Source organism: Falco punctatus, assembly GCF_963210335.1.
Source record: "Falco punctatus genome assembly, chromosome: 9".
Classification (NCBI taxonomy): Eukaryota; Metazoa; Chordata; class Aves; order Falconiformes; family Falconidae; genus Falco; species Falco punctatus.
Window position 1 is genome coordinate 41,368,465 of NC_137589.1, and position 16,432 is coordinate 41,384,896.

At 42.6% G+C, this 16,432-nt stretch overlaps 1 protein-coding gene across 11 annotated transcripts in view; it reads left to right on the top strand.

Annotated features, from left to right (window-relative positions):
• Positions 1 to 16,432, top strand: part of SEC31B (SEC31 homolog B, COPII coat complex component) — a 39,987-nt gene that overhangs the window by 10,221 nt on the left and 13,334 nt on the right. For all 11 annotated transcript variants that reach the window (XM_080400949.1, XM_080400945.1, XM_080400955.1 and 8 more), the window contains 14 exons: positions 331 to 526; positions 1,330 to 1,425; positions 2,494 to 2,634; positions 4,033 to 4,175; positions 4,417 to 4,516; positions 6,477 to 6,638; positions 8,600 to 8,752; positions 9,481 to 9,711; positions 11,192 to 11,266; positions 11,865 to 11,948; positions 12,908 to 13,013; positions 13,419 to 13,597; positions 14,283 to 14,409; positions 15,986 to 16,131. In XM_080400949.1, coding sequence (XP_080257075.1) covers positions 331 to 526; positions 1,330 to 1,425; positions 2,494 to 2,634; positions 4,033 to 4,175; positions 4,417 to 4,516; positions 6,477 to 6,638; positions 8,600 to 8,752; positions 9,481 to 9,711; positions 11,192 to 11,266; positions 11,865 to 11,948; positions 12,908 to 13,013; positions 13,419 to 13,597; positions 14,283 to 14,409; positions 15,986 to 16,131 — 1,939 coding nt within the window. The remainder of the gene's footprint in view (positions 1 to 330; positions 527 to 1,329; positions 1,426 to 2,493; positions 2,635 to 4,032; positions 4,176 to 4,416; positions 4,517 to 6,476; positions 6,639 to 8,599; positions 8,753 to 9,480; positions 9,712 to 11,191; positions 11,267 to 11,864; positions 11,949 to 12,907; positions 13,014 to 13,418; positions 13,598 to 14,282; positions 14,410 to 15,985; positions 16,132 to 16,432) is intronic.

Here is a 16,432-nt window from a genome sequence, read left to right on the forward strand (position 1 = left end):
AGGCACATAGTCCTCTAATCTGATTTTCTGTATAGTGTAGGTTAGAGGATTTCACCCACCAAATCCCATATTATGACCTAAATGTTTTAAACAAAACAGAGATAAGCTCTTCCTTTGTGAGTTCCCTTTAAGCATCTTTGACAGAAAGCATCTGTCTTTTTTTGCATGCAAGAGCCACAGTCCTCCTAAAAGGGAAACAGTTATTTAAGGTGCCCACTGATGGATATATTTGATAGGTCAGAACATGGATGTGGTTTTTGGTAATGCAGAGGGTTTCTGACTTCCACCAGATATTGTGGCCTATGCCAGCCTTATTTTCTTCTTTTTTAGGTTTCATAAGCTGATCTGGGGTAACTTTGGAAATGGGTCTCCAGAATCCTCTGGAGTGATCATTGGTGGAGGGGATAATGGTGTACTGACGATGTACAGCGTGCACCGCATCTTGGCTTCAAAGAGCGAGCCTGTGATTGGGCAAACAGAGAAGCATTCAGGTCCTGTTCGAGCTCTTGACTTCAACCCTTTCCAGGTATGCAACGCTAAGATACTTAGAACCAAAAGAAAGTTAACCTTCATGTTAAAAAATGCACTTTTTTTCCCTTATGTATAGAGATTTCTAAACTGAAGGAACAGTTTTTAACTTGCAGGAGGCATGGTAGTTGTGATAGCTGGTTTGGAACTCAGATTTGGGCTCTCTTCACAGCTTTGCCACTGAATTCCCCCATGACCTTGATCAAGCTTTTTACCTCTTTGTAAAACTGTGGCTTGTAATAGTGTTACATGTTAGATCATTACCAATTTGAAATCAGAACTTTTTTTTTTTTAATTTGTCCAGTTGGTGTTTAATTCAGTGGGGCTCTAGTCACATTTGAAAGGACTGCAACATAAGCAAGTAGTGAACAGGACACAGGTTCCTGTGGTAGTACAAAGGCAAATAGAAAACAATCCACAGACCCTTTTGGGAAGCCTGCGTCTTCTCAGAAAAAATGCCCTTGGTGCCAGAATGCAGGGCAAAGGCTTAAATGGCCAGAGACAGTGGCTTCTAGGCATGTGGCAGAGTTCCATGATGAGTAACAGCAGCCACCTGCACATGTAGCTTGCTAGACGTATTTTAAACAGGTCTGTACCATGGTACAGCTGAAGGTATGGAGGCCGTAGATGTGCTTGGTTTATAATCCGATTAGTATCTTTCTGCTTACCAGTGGCTGTGAAAGGCAACTGTCATCCGACTTTGGAAGACTCTGGGTTTTTTTGCTTGCATTTATTTTTAGGCAATCCATCCTCTTTCCCTGCAAGCAGGAAACTCAGCTGAGCTTTTCTTTTTTTCTGCAGAGTAACCTCTTGGCTTCTGGAGCCAATGATTCTGAAATTTTCATCTGGGACTTGAATAACTTTAGTGTGCCTATGACTCCAGGGGCTAAATCACAGGTAAATGAGTTTTCCTCTGGGCAGTACCCCTGCAGTTTTATATGTGAGCGTGTAGAGTCATCCTGGTTTAGTCAGTCTGTGAAGGGAGAATGACCTTGATGTCTGTCAGGGGAAAGATGAATCAGAAGTGACTGATCGCCTTCATTCTGGGGAGATGGAAAGAGTGTTGTAAAGGGAGGGGAGGTAGACTGACAAGCTCTGGAAGGATGCACTTTGCATGGATGGATAAGCTTTTTGTGGATTTGAATCAAGTAACTGACCAGTTTATCTTGTGATCCAGCTGGGGCATGTGTGATGGATTAAGAAGGTTTAGTGGACCTTCTCTGAGGAATGAATATATTTCAGGCTTCAGCTGAAGCTTTTCATATCTCATGAAAGTAATATCCCTAGCAGAACCAGTGAGCCATTTAATACATCTTGGCTATTACTCCCAGATAATGTTTCCTGAGTTTGAAGAGGAAGAAGCTTCTGGTCATCTGGTGCTGACTATGTTATTCAGGGTGATCAAGTCCTGAAAGAGGAAAAATTATAGTAAACTTGCTTAAAAGCAGGCCAGGCCAAGTTTTTCCTTCAGTAAGCCTCCCATTTATTTCCTTGCCTGTCTTCTGCATTGTGGTAGATACAGTAATGACAATTGCCTTGAATGCTTCATCATTTTCCATCTCACTGTACTTCTGAAATGTTGCACCAGGTCATCTTTCCATTGAAGTTCATCACAAGAGTGGTGGTCAGCGTCTGTGTTCTCTCAGCTGCAGTTCTCTCTGGACTGATTTATAACACATTTGGCCAATGCAGAGTCCAGTACCTGCTCCCAAAATGCAAAGGTGCTTTTTCAGGTGACATTCCCCCTTAGAATTTGACTGTCCACTGTACTCTCTGAGTAAAGGGCTTTCCATGCTTCCTAATTTTTTCGGTCAGTTCTGCTGCTATTTCCAGTTAGTTGACCAGTAACTGAAGAGAGGAATCTATATATCATCAAACCCTGTTGTTAACCTAGTGGCAGAATCCTGTGGTTAGTGTTCCCTCAGCATGGGGATAATGGATGTGTGGCCTATCCTGTCTCGGCAGCCTCATGAAGACATCAGTGTGGTGTCCTGGAATCGGCAGGTGCAGCATATCCTGTCCTCCGCTCACCCCAGCGGCAAGGCTGTGGTTTGGGACCTCAGGAAGAATGAGCCTATCATCAAAGTCAGTGACCACAGCAACAGAGTGAGTGACAGAAGGGCTGTGTTTCTAACTGGCTTACAACATGCCACATGTGACTGCAAAGCAGCGGCACAGGCTCTTGGGATCAAGTGGTTTTATTGTGGGAGCTGTTGGGACTGGTTCTCTTGGAGCTGTAGCATCAAAGCACCTCTCATTTTTTTCTTCCCCTAATGAAATGGAGAAATGAGACCCCTAGCTGTTCTTAAAAAAAAAAAAAAAAAAAAAAGGGGGGGCAATCTTGCATTCAATTTTTATGTTTGCAGCTCATTTATGAGAAGCCTCCTGTGTTTTAATCCCAGCTGTCTTCCTAGGTCAGCTTTGAACTAGTCCTTAACTTCTGTATGGTTAGTGGGTTTTTTGATGTGTAGAGAAGGTAGAAGCAGTTGCTTCCCACAGCAAGACATTGCTAGACTTGCTTTATGTCAAGCATTCTAGGCGAATTAAGTGCAGACTCATAGTATGGCATGGGTTGGAAGGGACCTCAAAGATAACTAGTTTTAAACCCCCTGCCGATTGGGTGGACATCTTCCACTAGACCAGGTTGCTCAAAGCCCCATCCAGCCTGGCCTTTGAACACTTCCAGGGATGGGGCATCCACAGCTTTGCTGGGCAGCCTGTTCTAGTGTCTCACCACCCTCACAATAAAGAATTTCTTCCTAATATCTAATGTAAATCTGCCCTCTTTCAGTTTAAAGCCATTGCCCCTTGTCCTATCACTACCTGCCCTTGTAAAAGTCTCTCTCCAGCTTTCTTGTACGTCCCCTTTAGGTACTGGATGACTACTAGAAGGTCTCCCCAGAGCCTTCTCTTTTCCCGGCTGCACAACCCCAACTCTCTCAGCCTGTCTTCATAGGAGAGGTGCTCCGGCCCTCTGTTCATCTCTGTGGCCTCCTCTGGACTCGCTCCAGCAAGTCTCTGTGCTCCTTATGTTGGGGCCCCAAAGCTGAACACAGTACTCCAGGTGGGGTCTCACGAGAGCAGAGCAGAGGGGGAGAATCACCTCCCTTGACCTGCTGGTCACTCTTTTGATGCAGCTCAGGGTACAGTTGGCTTTCTGGGTTGCATATGCACACTGCCAGGTCATGTTAAGCTTCTCGTCATCCAGCACCCCCAAGTCCTTCTCCTGAGGGCTGCTCTCAATCCATTCTCCACCCAGCCTGTATTTGTGCTTGGGATTGCCCTAACCCATGAGCAGGGCCTTGCACTTGGCCGTGTTGAACTTCATGAGGTTTGCATGGGACCACCTCTCAAACCTGTCAAGGTCCCTCTGGATGGCATCGTTTCATTCCAGTATGCCAACTGCACCAGACAGCTTGGTGGTGTATGATGTGGCTCTGGGCCGTTTGTGCTATTGCCAGCTCGCTTTGCTGAGTTTTCAGCTTATGCTATTTTTGTCCCTAGATGCATTGCTCAGGAATGGCCTGGCATCCAGAAGTTGCAACCCAGCTAGTCCTTTCCTCTGAGGATGACCGCTTGCCAGTGATCCAAATATGGGACTTGCGTTTTGCTACCTCTCCGCTGAGCCAGCTGGAAGGGCACACAAGGTGAGGGCCTGCTTGTTGTATTGCCTTTTCAAGGATCTCCATCTTTGAAAGGCAGACATCAGCTTAGGAGAACTATGATTTTTTGCTAGGCCTGCTTTGTTTCGCAGGTGAATTGGGTTGAGGGTAAGCATGAGAACTAGAATTTCCAAGCTTAAGTGATGGTGCATGCTGCTTTCTTGTCGACGGGGGGGAGAGTGGGCGGGCTATGAAATATGACTGATTTCTTTCTCATCTATTTTAGGGGAGTTCTCTCTGTCTCTTGGTGCCAGGCTGACCCTGAACTGCTGTTGAGTAGCGCCAAAGACAACCGGATCTTGTGCTGGAACCCAAACATGGGGGAGGTACATAACCACAGCTATAAGTACATGGGGTCTGCTTTATAGAGTTGTGTGCTTTGTGTGTGTCCCTTCTCTGTATCCCTGTGGAGGGCCAACGTCATTTCCTCCAGTATGTCTTCTGCACTCTTCCTGTCTGGAGTGTATGAAGAGTGATGTCCATGTCCGGACTAAAACCAACAGAGACAGGCAGGGATTTTTTCCACTATATCTGTGTCCAGAGATCATGGAGGGAAGAAAGCTTTAAATAAAACTGAGTTTCAGCTAATTGATTGCTCTTGCTATGTTCACACGTTAGTGTTCTCTGTGTCCATTTGTTTCTTCTTCCTTTTCCTAGGGTAGTTAGTTTTTGGGGGGAAACTTGAAGGAGAATGAGGAGCATTTGTTACAGTCATTGAGAGGGGAACAATTAATTAAATGTGCGTAAACTTTATTCGTAGTACAGTGGTTTCACATGTATACACTTATCTAGTCATGTATCTCAAAATTACCAACTCTGAAATATTTAGGTATCACCTGAATTAAAATAGGACTTTGTAAAAAATTTTTCTGCACATCTACTCAGTACTGAATTTCTGGATCAAAATGAAATTGGAACTTTGAAGAAAATTCATACAGTTGATCTTGATGATAACATGGGGAAAGTAACAATACTGAACAAAGTCCCACTGGCAGCCCCAGGTTGGATTTATTTCATAGGACAATTACACTTAGCTGAACACCTTTGCCTTGGAGGCATGGAAAAAAATCAATCCATTTCATAAAAAGTATGAAATTATGCTTTTTTTTTCATGGGATTTGATGCTTACTCTGTTCAGATGTCTAGTGATTAGAAGGGAATTTGACTCTGAAATGTTTGTGATGCCTGATTTTTACAACAGTTTTTTTGCTGTGTTTTAGCAGAAAATTTTTAAAAAACAATTTTAGTGCAGCTGCCTCATCCTTACGCATGCTGCTGTACATTTGCAGATTCCAAATTCAAGTTAGACGTTTATGTGTAAACTATTGTTAGAGGGCTCTTCTTGACTTAGTACCAATGAACAGAAAAGTTTCAGGTGGTACAAAAATTGGGAAGGTTTTCAGTAGCAGGGACAATACAGTTATATAGAGTGGCTGATCTCGTAAGTTTGGGGGAAGAGTTGGTTTCTTTATTTGGGGGTTTTGGGGGGTTTGTGTTTGTTTTTTTTTAATTTAGCAGTCTAGATTTTAATATAAGCAAATGCAATGTTTTACACTTGGGATCAGAAAATGCAGATCATGTTCTCACAGAGAAGGAAGCTGTCATTCTCTCTGCTTTGTGTCTGTGAGGCATAAAGGAAAGCTCTTCATGTTGCCAACTGGAGGTTCAAAGTCAAGGTTTTGTTAGCAAGTTGCCCAACATCAGGCAGGAAGTCTGTGACTGGACCATGAATTGAACTTTGAATTTTTGAGTGCTGGACCAGAAACCTGTTGGCTGCAATATCCTTCATAGTTCAACTGAAGCTATCATAGCCCTCTTTTGTTGTTCTACTTTTTTCTATAGGCTTCTATTTTCCTGTGTCAGACTTGTTACTCTGTTCTGTTTACATGTTCTGTTTACGTGTTCTTGCCCATGACACTTTCTTGCCTTTTGGCTTCTGTATTTCTAGTGTTGTTTTCTGATGTATCTGCCTTGGTCAACAGCAGGTGCGACAATGCTGTAGTACTTTGATACAGTAGTACTTGGAAAGCATGGCATGGCAAAGCTGGCTTCTTGCTTTTGAATTTTGTTCTACAATCAGAATCCTGTTGTATGGCAGCTTTCTGCTGTTTGGGCTCAGTGTGCTATAACTTGGTTACAAATGTGTCCTGCAAGAAGCAATAATAACACATTTGTATACAATGGTGATATGTAAATAAAGTGTGACACACTTGCTGTGGGAAAGTAATTTGGGGAAAGCAGGGGACTATGCGTGTTGTGCTTCTGCCTTCTCTCGTTCTGTGGTAGGTGGTTTACGAGTTGCCCATTCGAAGTCAGTGGTGCTTTGATGTCCAGTGGTGTCCTAGGAATCCTTCAGTCTTCTCTGCTGCCACTTTTGATGGGTGGATCAACATTTATTCTGTTATGGGTGGGAACTTAGAAGCTCAGCAGAAGACGCAGGCTGACAAGGTAAAGTCCTGTGAATTTGTTATGGATTGGCAGATTGGCAGTTACCTGACATCTGAGAGTTGTTAGAAGTATGCATGTATAACAATATGATTTTTAAGTGATGCAGTCTGTCCCACCCACCGGGACGTAGCTGTATGGTACAGGAACCAGAAGCTACCTGTGTGGGGACTTAATAATATCCACCAAGTCCCAAAAGGACTACATTGCCTCTTGACAAAGATGTTTCAGTATTTCTTGCAAAATTCATGGAAGTGTGTAAAGACAACCAAGATCAAGTGTAGTTTTGATGTTATATATGTTTTATGGTTATTACTACTAGACTAAAAATAAAGCAGCACACTTATTAGAGTAACAAACAAGTTTGTCTTGTCATTAGGCTAAAATTAAATACGTTGGTACTAATTAATGCAGTATGTTAATCTTTATTAGTTGAGAAGAGAATTTTTAATAGTAGCTTATAAGCCACTATTGGCAATTTTCCTCAAGTCAATTGACTATAGCTTGGAGCATGTTAATACATGGATACTGAAACTCATTGCTTAGCAAATAAATAGATGGACGAACTCTGAACAGATTAAATGTCAGTACTGTCTAAAATTTTAGTTTTAATCTGTTGTCTAGTCTTTTTAATTCCCTCCCTCTCTTCCAGCCAACAAATGCCTTACAATACAGATTTTAACAGAATAGAAGTATGAGCTGGCTTTTGTTATTTATATAGTCGTTTACAGCTGACTGAGTTCAGTTTCCTAGGATTTGCAAGAGACAGAAAATACTGTATCAAGCTACAGCTGTGGGAGATCAAGGGTTTATTTAACCCATGGAGAATTTTCTTTCTGTGCATTCTTCATCTGCATGTGCCACACTTCCACTGTTCAAAATTGGAGAACAGTAGGGCAGAATAACTTCTAGATAAAGAGAATAACAAGTAAGAGCACAAATAGGAGGAGATAATGACAATTATGGTGGTGGTGAGTTCATGACCAGGATGTCTCTTTCCTCTGGATTCCATGGTATCAGGACAGAAACTCTGTCCCTGATGGTTGATGTTACTGGTACCCTAGTAGTATGTATTTACTTTTTGAAGGTTTAGCGTGATCGATCTGTTAGGTATAGGCTGGTCCTCCAGGAAGTGGTCTTTCTTTGAAATTGGTTTCTCCATAAGAAGGTCTTGAAAGACAAAACATGTAGGTATTGCTTGTGATTCTTTGTTTGGCAACCTTACCTTGATCAGCCTTATGTTGGTTCCTTTCAGGTATGCTGGTCAGCTGTAAATTGGAGCTATGCCCTATGACCTAGTCAAACTTGAACAAAGTTATCTTTAGCAAACAAAAAGAGTCCATGCCAACAATGTTAAAAATTAAGAATGCTTGTGAATAGCACTGTATGTATGCTCACTGACTTCCTAAATGTCAGAAATCCAGATCAGGGGCCACTTTTGACATTCTCTTGTCTAGGCAAGAAGGTCTGGAGAGAGTATTTCACCAGCCTCATCTAAACTATAAAAGCATGAAACAGTCCTAAAAAACTAACACATATGAAAGACTCCAGCAACAGAAGGGGAGTCAGCGTTCTTTTGTGAGCAAAATAAGAAATAAGTCGGACAACTTTTGACCATATGTTGTCACTGTCTTGCATAAGGCAAGTAATTTTGTAACTCCTGTATTTATGAGCTGGGTGCTAGGCCAAGAAGCGTTTCATAGGGAATTTGCACGTTGCAAAGGAAAAATTACTTGAAAGCCTGTCAAGGTGAAGCTTTCTTGAGAAATAGTTTTTGGGACTGTTTGGAAATAGCATTTCTTTCACATAGGGACTTGGTGATATTCCAGGAAGAGGTGCTGTAATAGCCTCTTTCTTCATCAGCAAGGAAAGTAACTAATTACTAAGTAATATTTCTTTTTTTGTGCTTATTCTGTGTGGAGAGGGATTGAGTTATATCTTATTAATTTCTTCTCTGATTCTAGATCTCTTCCTCCTTCAACAACCTGGATCCCTTTGGCACAGGACAGATCCTTCCTCCTCTGCAAGTGCCAGAGCAAGTAGCTCAGACCACCTTGATTCCACCATTAAAAAAGCCACCCAAGTGGATTCGCAGACCTGTGGGGGTTTCATTTGCAGTAAGTGAATGGGGCATCCTTAGCTTAAACTGCAATAGATGTGTCATTTGTTGACACGATCCTTTTCTTACACTAGAGAAATCTTTTATCTTCCGATTCCTGGGTGTTTTAATGTCTGTTCAAGTTGCAGTGTGGTGTCCTGTGGAACAAAGGTCTTTTGCTCAGCATTCAGTTTTATTTCCAACAAGAAAGAGTCCTGTAGCAGAGAATGAGAGCTTTTAAGTAGGAGTTAACAAAGCTAAGGAAGACTTATAAAAGCTGTCCTTGAAGGACATGCATTCTCATTCTTCTCTGTTTTCTTCCTAACCAGTTACTTAATTTTCTTCACCTCTTTGCTCCTAAATCAAAAGGCTTGAATGGTTCTTTTAGCCTGTGGCTTGACTTGTTCTCTGTCTCTCTAGTGCTTGCCATTCGCATGATAGTTTTTATCATTGCAGCCTGCCTCTCTGTGTCAGAAAAGAACAAACAGTTCCAAATGGTACTTTTTTCCTCTGTGCCTCTCTGGCATTTGTAATTGTCTAGGCCTGATAGCACATACAGGAGTGTCATGGTTATTGACTTTTAGCTGAAGGGCTTGTGATGTGAACTCCCTCAATGTTCCTACTATCCGTACACATTAAACTGTTTGGATTCCTTGTGATCATAGCCTTGCTAAATGAAGAGCTATGCGAGTTGCTTTTACCTTTGTTTGTAAGAATGCTGACTGTGTCTCCCTCTGTCTTTCTCAGTTTGGAGGGAAATTGATTACCTTTGGTCTTACCAAAGCTCCGGGACAGCAAATGCAGCAGACTTACCCACATCAAGTATTCATCAGTCAAGTCACTACTGAAACTGAATTCCTGCTCCGATCCAGAGAACTGCAGATGGCTTTGCAGTCAGGGAACCTCCTTGATTACTGCCAGGGCAAGATCCAGACAGCCAAGTTGCCATTTGATGAGAACCTTTGGAATTTCTTGAAGGTAGGATGGCTCTAGTGAGACACAGAGGTCAGTACTTATACAGTGCTGGGTGAAATGTGCTCATTGTGGTCCTCTCTAGCCCTTTATGTTCGTGTTCTTTAAGATGGAACTAAAATGGAACTGAATAGTCTAGTTAGTTAGTTGTCTAAAGAAAAATTTTTGCAGTTGAGGTTTTGGAGGTTGTCTTATTTTTCAGTAGGAATGGTCTTTTCAGTGGGCTCATTTGGGCTTCCTGTCAAGGTGCTAAACAGGATTTTCTCATCTCAGCCCACTGCCAAGCTGTATCTGCCTGCTGTCTGTACTGTTACTATTTCTCAAGGCAAAGTCCAAATGAGCAATGAGATTCCCCAGAATAAGGGAGTGAACTGTGGGGGTATGAGGACTGACTGTAGCCCTACATAGGACGATGGTTTCATTGACAATTCAGTAATATGAAAAAGTTTGGTAATGAGGAGTGGCTGCCCTTCTGGACAGGGAGGGCTTAGTCTTCGTAGTGGCTTACACACACTCATAGGTAGACTGTGTGTGTGGCAAAATACTGGGATCTTTTCCATAGTATTACATTTGCATGGGGAATCTTATCTCTTGAATAGGACGGCTGAGTGATGTCTAGGTGGTGACGGTAGTCTCCATTGCAAGAGTCATTCCAACAATGTTTTCAGCTGAATCAGATGAGTTACATTGAACTATCATTCTAGTGATTTATTTTTTTTATAATCCAGCTGGCCTATGGTCCTGTGAGACCACTCTGGTACATTCAAGATCTATTACTATTGATTGTCTTAAACTACAGACCAAGCTTCTGTGCAAAAGACTGTTCTGCATGACCATTTCTGCATCTTCAAGAGCAGTTTCTAATGACTGTTTACAAGTATCTTATCTGTGTACAGTTTGATCAGTTCTGTAATAGGAACAGCATAGGACTTAACTGAGACAAACAGATTCTCCTTGCAGAATGTCAATCTTGCATTAAAGCTTATAAATAGCACCTGTCAATTAGGCTGCATGCAGCCTGTGGGAATCTCTGGCCTGTCTGAAATCCCCACTCAGGGATCTTCTGTGACAGTTAACTAATTTTTGTGAAGCCAGCTAGGACTTCAGGCAACCACCTTGTCTCACTTTCATCTAGACTGAAATCAGTCCATTGTCTCTCTACAGAGATTAGCTTGGCAATTGCTAGACTGTCCAGGGAATTAATGATCAAATACACTCGGTGTTCATACAGTCATAGCCCTGATACACAGTCGTACCTCAATTGAGACTATGTGACAAAGTTGAATTTCACCTTTTTATCATGATTATAACTTCGCATAGATTTTCCCCAAAGTAGTCATTAGGTGGGCTTGTCATAGTTGAGTTTCTTCTCTATAAACTGAGCTCTAAACTTTGCTGCTGCCAGAAACAGCCAACTGTTGGCAGTGTGTAGATGCTCTAGGATTTTACATATTTTCTTGTCTTTTTAATATCCTTTGGGACTCAGGTGAATCTGGAGCAGGAGTCCAGGTCTAAACTCCTCAAGCTGCTGGGCTACAGTAAAGAGGACCTGCAAAAGAAGGTAAGGGATCTTTCCAATAGCGGGAAACATTTACAGGACTAAAGCTGCTGCAGGAAAGTTCTAGGGTCCCTACTGAGATGAGTGAGTGATCTCATAGCACACAAAAGACCAAACTGTATGAAATTTTAGCTGGGAGGTACCTCAAGTATCCCCCATTACAAAGCAAATGTGAACCCTTGTAAGGGTATAACTATCTGTGCTGGATCAAACCAAAGGGGTCTTGACCCCCGTTACCTTGCTTCCAGTTGTTGACGCTCTGGGAAGTGTATAACAACAGTGCAGTTGTAAGAGCTGCTTCTAGCATCCAGCTCTCTGCATCTCAGGGGATTCCTCAGCCTGGAAGAAGGTGACAGATGAAGACAGTCTGGCATAGCACTGATGGAGCTGCAGGGGAGGAAACTCTTGCAGCAGCATGGACAATGCTCTGAAAAGGATAACTAATCTCTGATAGGCAGCCAGCCAGGAATAGGGAGAGGTGGAATTTTTTTGAACAGGTGAAAGAGCTGGGGGAATTGTGTCTGGGGCTTGCCAGTCATGTGGTAGCTTTGTTGCCCAGGTGTTATAAGGGTCTCACTGTATATGTGTGTTACTTTTCTAGATTACCTCATGTTTGAGTAATGGGATCCCAGATAAACAGCCCCTTCCTGAGGCAAATGAGACAAATGCTGCACAGCCAGATCAGGTATGTTTTGTACATCTTGCCAGCCTGGGAGAGCAGTGGAGGGCAGAATGAACAGGAAGGTTTAATTCCAACTGCAAGTTGTTGGGCTAAATGCAGCCATTGCAGAGGGCAGTTCACAGGCCTGTCAGACCCTCTCAGGGTCAGACTAAACAATCATAGCAGTCTCTTCTGGCTTTAAAACAAATCGGCAAATGATGAAGATGGACTCCTGGCTGTTAACACTGCGAGAAGGCTTGCTTCACCAGTGCTGATTTCTTCAGTGATAGAATTAGCCTCACCCCAGCTTAACTTCATGCTACAGTTCTGGATTTCCTCTGTGAAGCTTCTGTTGTGGTATTTATTTTGCATTTCTTTCCTTTTCACCTCTATCCTTTGAAATGTATTCTCACATAATTTTGGGATGGGTACATCTTCACATGCCTTCCAAGGCCTGGTTCACCATGCACTGTAAATTTTGCTCCTCTAAGGTATCTAAAACTGCTGTCCTCAAATTAGTAATCTTCTTCACAAACCTGAGATACTGGCTGAGATATTCTAGGGGCAGCAGTTGTGTCCTGCATTTCAGTAGAGCACCAAGCATGGCTGTGATCCTACCTGTTAGTTACAGATATCACCTGTTGGCCTTGTCCCTATTCCATCCAAAATTGTTCAGCTTGCTCAAGGGCTGGCAGTTGAGTTGATGAATGCTGACCAGCAATACTGTTGGCTTTGCCTGCCTTATACCATCCATCTCCTAAGTGTTGTCAATGGCAGCACTGCTCTTGTTGCTGCCCTGGTGAAACTGTGCAGGTTTATAGAGCAGTGACAGGAGGCATGATGGCTTTCAAAGTTGAAATCAGATTTATACGAGCATGCTCAAGCAAATGGGAGCAGCCCCATCCCACTCTGTAATCCACTAAACTTTGGGGTACAATCTGCATGTTCAGTGAATTAATTAGCCTCTTGCACTCTTTGCACAGCTTCTGATAAATTCCAGTGATGCTGTAGCTGCTGTTTCCTCTTCAGCCTTTTTTGACAACCTCATCCCACAGAATATAAGTACATTGGAGATTCCTGTCACAGAAGGTATGTTACATGATGTGTGTTTCTGCTCACTTAGGAAAAGGGTAGAGGAGGGAAAACCAGAAAATTGGAGAGACCAGAAAGAATCTGGTCCACTCCAGCAGATGGGTACTTTTAAAACACATGATCCCTCCCAGTGTCATGCAGCGTATCTCAGCACTGTGCAGAGAAATAACTCTTCCCAGATATGAGACCCATTAAAAATATAGAAAAATCTTCTAGATGATGAAAGACTTACAGTCAAGTCAGTGGGGTTTTAAAAGTGCAAAACCTGATTTGGGTTTCCAAATTTTCATTTAGCTGGTCTTCCATGTATTGTTGGTATTTACTGCCTGCTCTTGTAAATCAGCATCATCAATGCATATGGATGATGCTCCTGTGGGTTGACTCTGCTTCTCACCTCCATAGATACAGATGGACTCATCAGCCAAGCCCTTCTGCTGGGGAATTTTGAGAGTGCGGTGGAGCTGTGCATGCAAGCAGAGCGCTTTGCTGATGCCATCATCTTGGCTATAGCTGGTGGGGAGAATCTCCTAAGGGAGACCCAGAAACACTACTTTGCCAAGCAGAAGACAAAACTCTCTGTGGTAAGTGATAGTTTTGTGTACCCATACCCACTGAGCAGGGGAAAGTGTGTGATATCTTTGCAAATGTTTGTCTGAATATATGTGGAAATGCTTTGGCAGGAACTGGAGTGTCAGCAGAATCTGTATGTCTTCTCTTGACTCAACATTTACTCTCATACCTTTGTAGTTTTATGACAACTTCATGTTGCCCACCTAGAATGTCTGTGTTCTTTGTTCCCCCCCCCCTTTTTTTTTTTATTCTAATGGTTTCTGCTTCAGCTCCCCAAGCTTGTAACCTGTGGAGCATACTGCCCCTTTACAGCTCAGCTGAGAAGGTCCTAGCTTATTAATTTACAAATGAGGAAGTGTAACAGGGTTTGGGATATCCTAACACTATATTTGCAGTCATTGATACTAGCTGCTCTGAAACAGGATATGTTAGATAGATCTTTAGTCTTGCCTAGCGCAACTGTTTTCATATTCTCTTAAGTGCTTTGTCAGGGTCTTTTACTTTCTTTAGAGGCATCCGGTTCCAATTACTGTTAGCACTGGGATGCTGGAATTGCTGGACCTTAATGTACAGTGATGTAGTTGCTGCATAGTGGGAAGTGTGCTGGAAACTGAGCTATTGCTTAAGCAAGTGCACCCACAGCAGTCAGCTTATTTTTGTCTTCCGTGATTAACAGGCCTTCTGCTTCTCTTACAGCTGCTTTCCTCCATTGTGCAGCAGAAGTGGCAAGATATTGTTTGCACATGCAATCTACAGAGCTGGAAGGAGGCCCTGGCCATCTTGTTAACATACTCAAAGCATGAGGACTATACCCAGCTCTGTGGTATGCAGTGTACTATGTTTTGATGCGATTTCCCTTAGGAGAGGGCACTCCTGGATTGATTACAGAAAAAAGTGGATGCAGTGGAGGAAGGAAAGCACTCCTTACTCATTACAGCGAGCTGGAACTTAATAACTATGGACTGTTGAGTTAGGGAATGGTAGATGTGTAGCTGAGAGTCATGGTGTAAAGTTATATATGCTGATATTTCCTGTCACCTCTACCAGTAGCATGGAAAAAACAGGATAGGCTGAGACACTAAGAGAGTGATATTTATATTTTATTCTGGGGAGAAAAGGGGATTTCCTTGACAGTAAAAGGTCAGGTGACTTCACTCCATCTGAAAGAGTTTTATGCTTTCAGCACATTTCCCTCCCTTTTAAGCTCAGAAACAGGGACTGATGAAAGTTTGATGGCTTCAGTAGTTTCCTCAGTTCTGTTAATAGTCCAGGATGCTCAGCAACTGGTTGTGCTGAGAGTCAGAATTGGGACGCAATCTAGAGACTGAATGTGATAAGAGTTACTTATGTTGCTTGGCTGGGAACTAGCTCCTGGCTTACAGGAACAGCTAAGTGCTGTTGGAGAAATGCTAGCACTTTCTATAAGTAAGATGACACAACTTGAAATGCAAGAAAACATGACAACTTTTACAGACCAGATTGTAAGTGTAGAAAGTGGCGGTGGTGATAGTGAAATGGTTCCAGCTTATCTTTATCTTCTTTTTTATGTCATTAGATAAACATTGACAGCTGCCAGATTACTAGCTGTCCCTGGACACTGGACACTACTGTTGCCTGGAGATTATCACACCTCTTTAGAGAGAGAAAAAAAGTTAGATTTTTTCACTGAATTCATCTGTCATGTTTAGGGGTTTTCTTTGCTTTATATGTCTCAGTAGACAAATAAAAATTGGCAGATAGATGAAAAAATTATTTTTTCAACCAGGTTGGCTTTGGGATTCCTTAGTTATGCCCATTTCTCTGTGTTATCCAAGAATTAAACAATGAAGCTGGTGAAGGGTCTAGAGAGCAAGTCTTAGGAGGAGCAGCTGAGGTAACTGGAGTTGTTTAGCCTGAAGGAAAGGAGGCTGAGGGGAGATCTTACTGCTCTCTGACTACCTGAAAGGAGATTGTAGCAGGGTGGGTGTCAGTTTCTTTTTCCCAAGTAGGAAGTCATAGGATGAAAGAAAACGGTCTCAAGCTGCACCAGGGGAGGATTGAATTGAGTATTGGGGAAAATATCTTCACTGAAAGGGTTGTCAGACATTGGAACAGGCTGCCCAGGGAAGTGGTCGAGTCACCATCCCTGGAGGTATTTAAGACATGTAGATGTGGCACTTAGGGACATGGTTTAGTGGGACTTGGCAATGTTAGGTTTGTGGTTAGATGCAGTGATCTTAAAGGTCTTTTCTAACCTAAATGATTCTATGATTCTGTTATTCTAGTTAGGTGCAGATCCAAAGCTGTCAATAACTTTTCATGCCAAGCCAGAGTATGACTCCTAAAAGGTGATCATTGAGGATTAATGAGCTCTTGAAAAAGAATGTGTTAAATGTTGGCTGTTATTTCTTCCTCTCTAGACATGCTGGGTGCCCGCCTAGAGTCGGAGGGAGATGCAGGCCTCTCCAATGATGCCTGCCTCTGCTATATCTCATCAGGCAATGTGGAGAGGTTGGTGGAATGCTGGGTAAAAAACCATGAGACTTCTTCACCCCTTGCCCTGCAGGTACAGGTGCTATAACTTTGGTTTGACTCCTCTTTAGACCTGTCTGGTAGACCTGATTGCGTTATCCCATCAGAGTATCTGGCTTCCAGCACAGTGAAGACCTGTTCATAGTTTGCAAGGTATCCTCTTCTAGCCTCGAGTACAGGCTCACGTCTAAAGAAAGCTTGTACTCTTAAGCGTTAAGGCCTTGTGTGTTTAGAGAGTGCTGGTTACACTGCACATAAATCCAAAGTCTAGGCTGCGTTATTCCCACTGCAAGTAGAATGATCGTGTATGGGAAATCAGCTTGCAGGTGAATCAA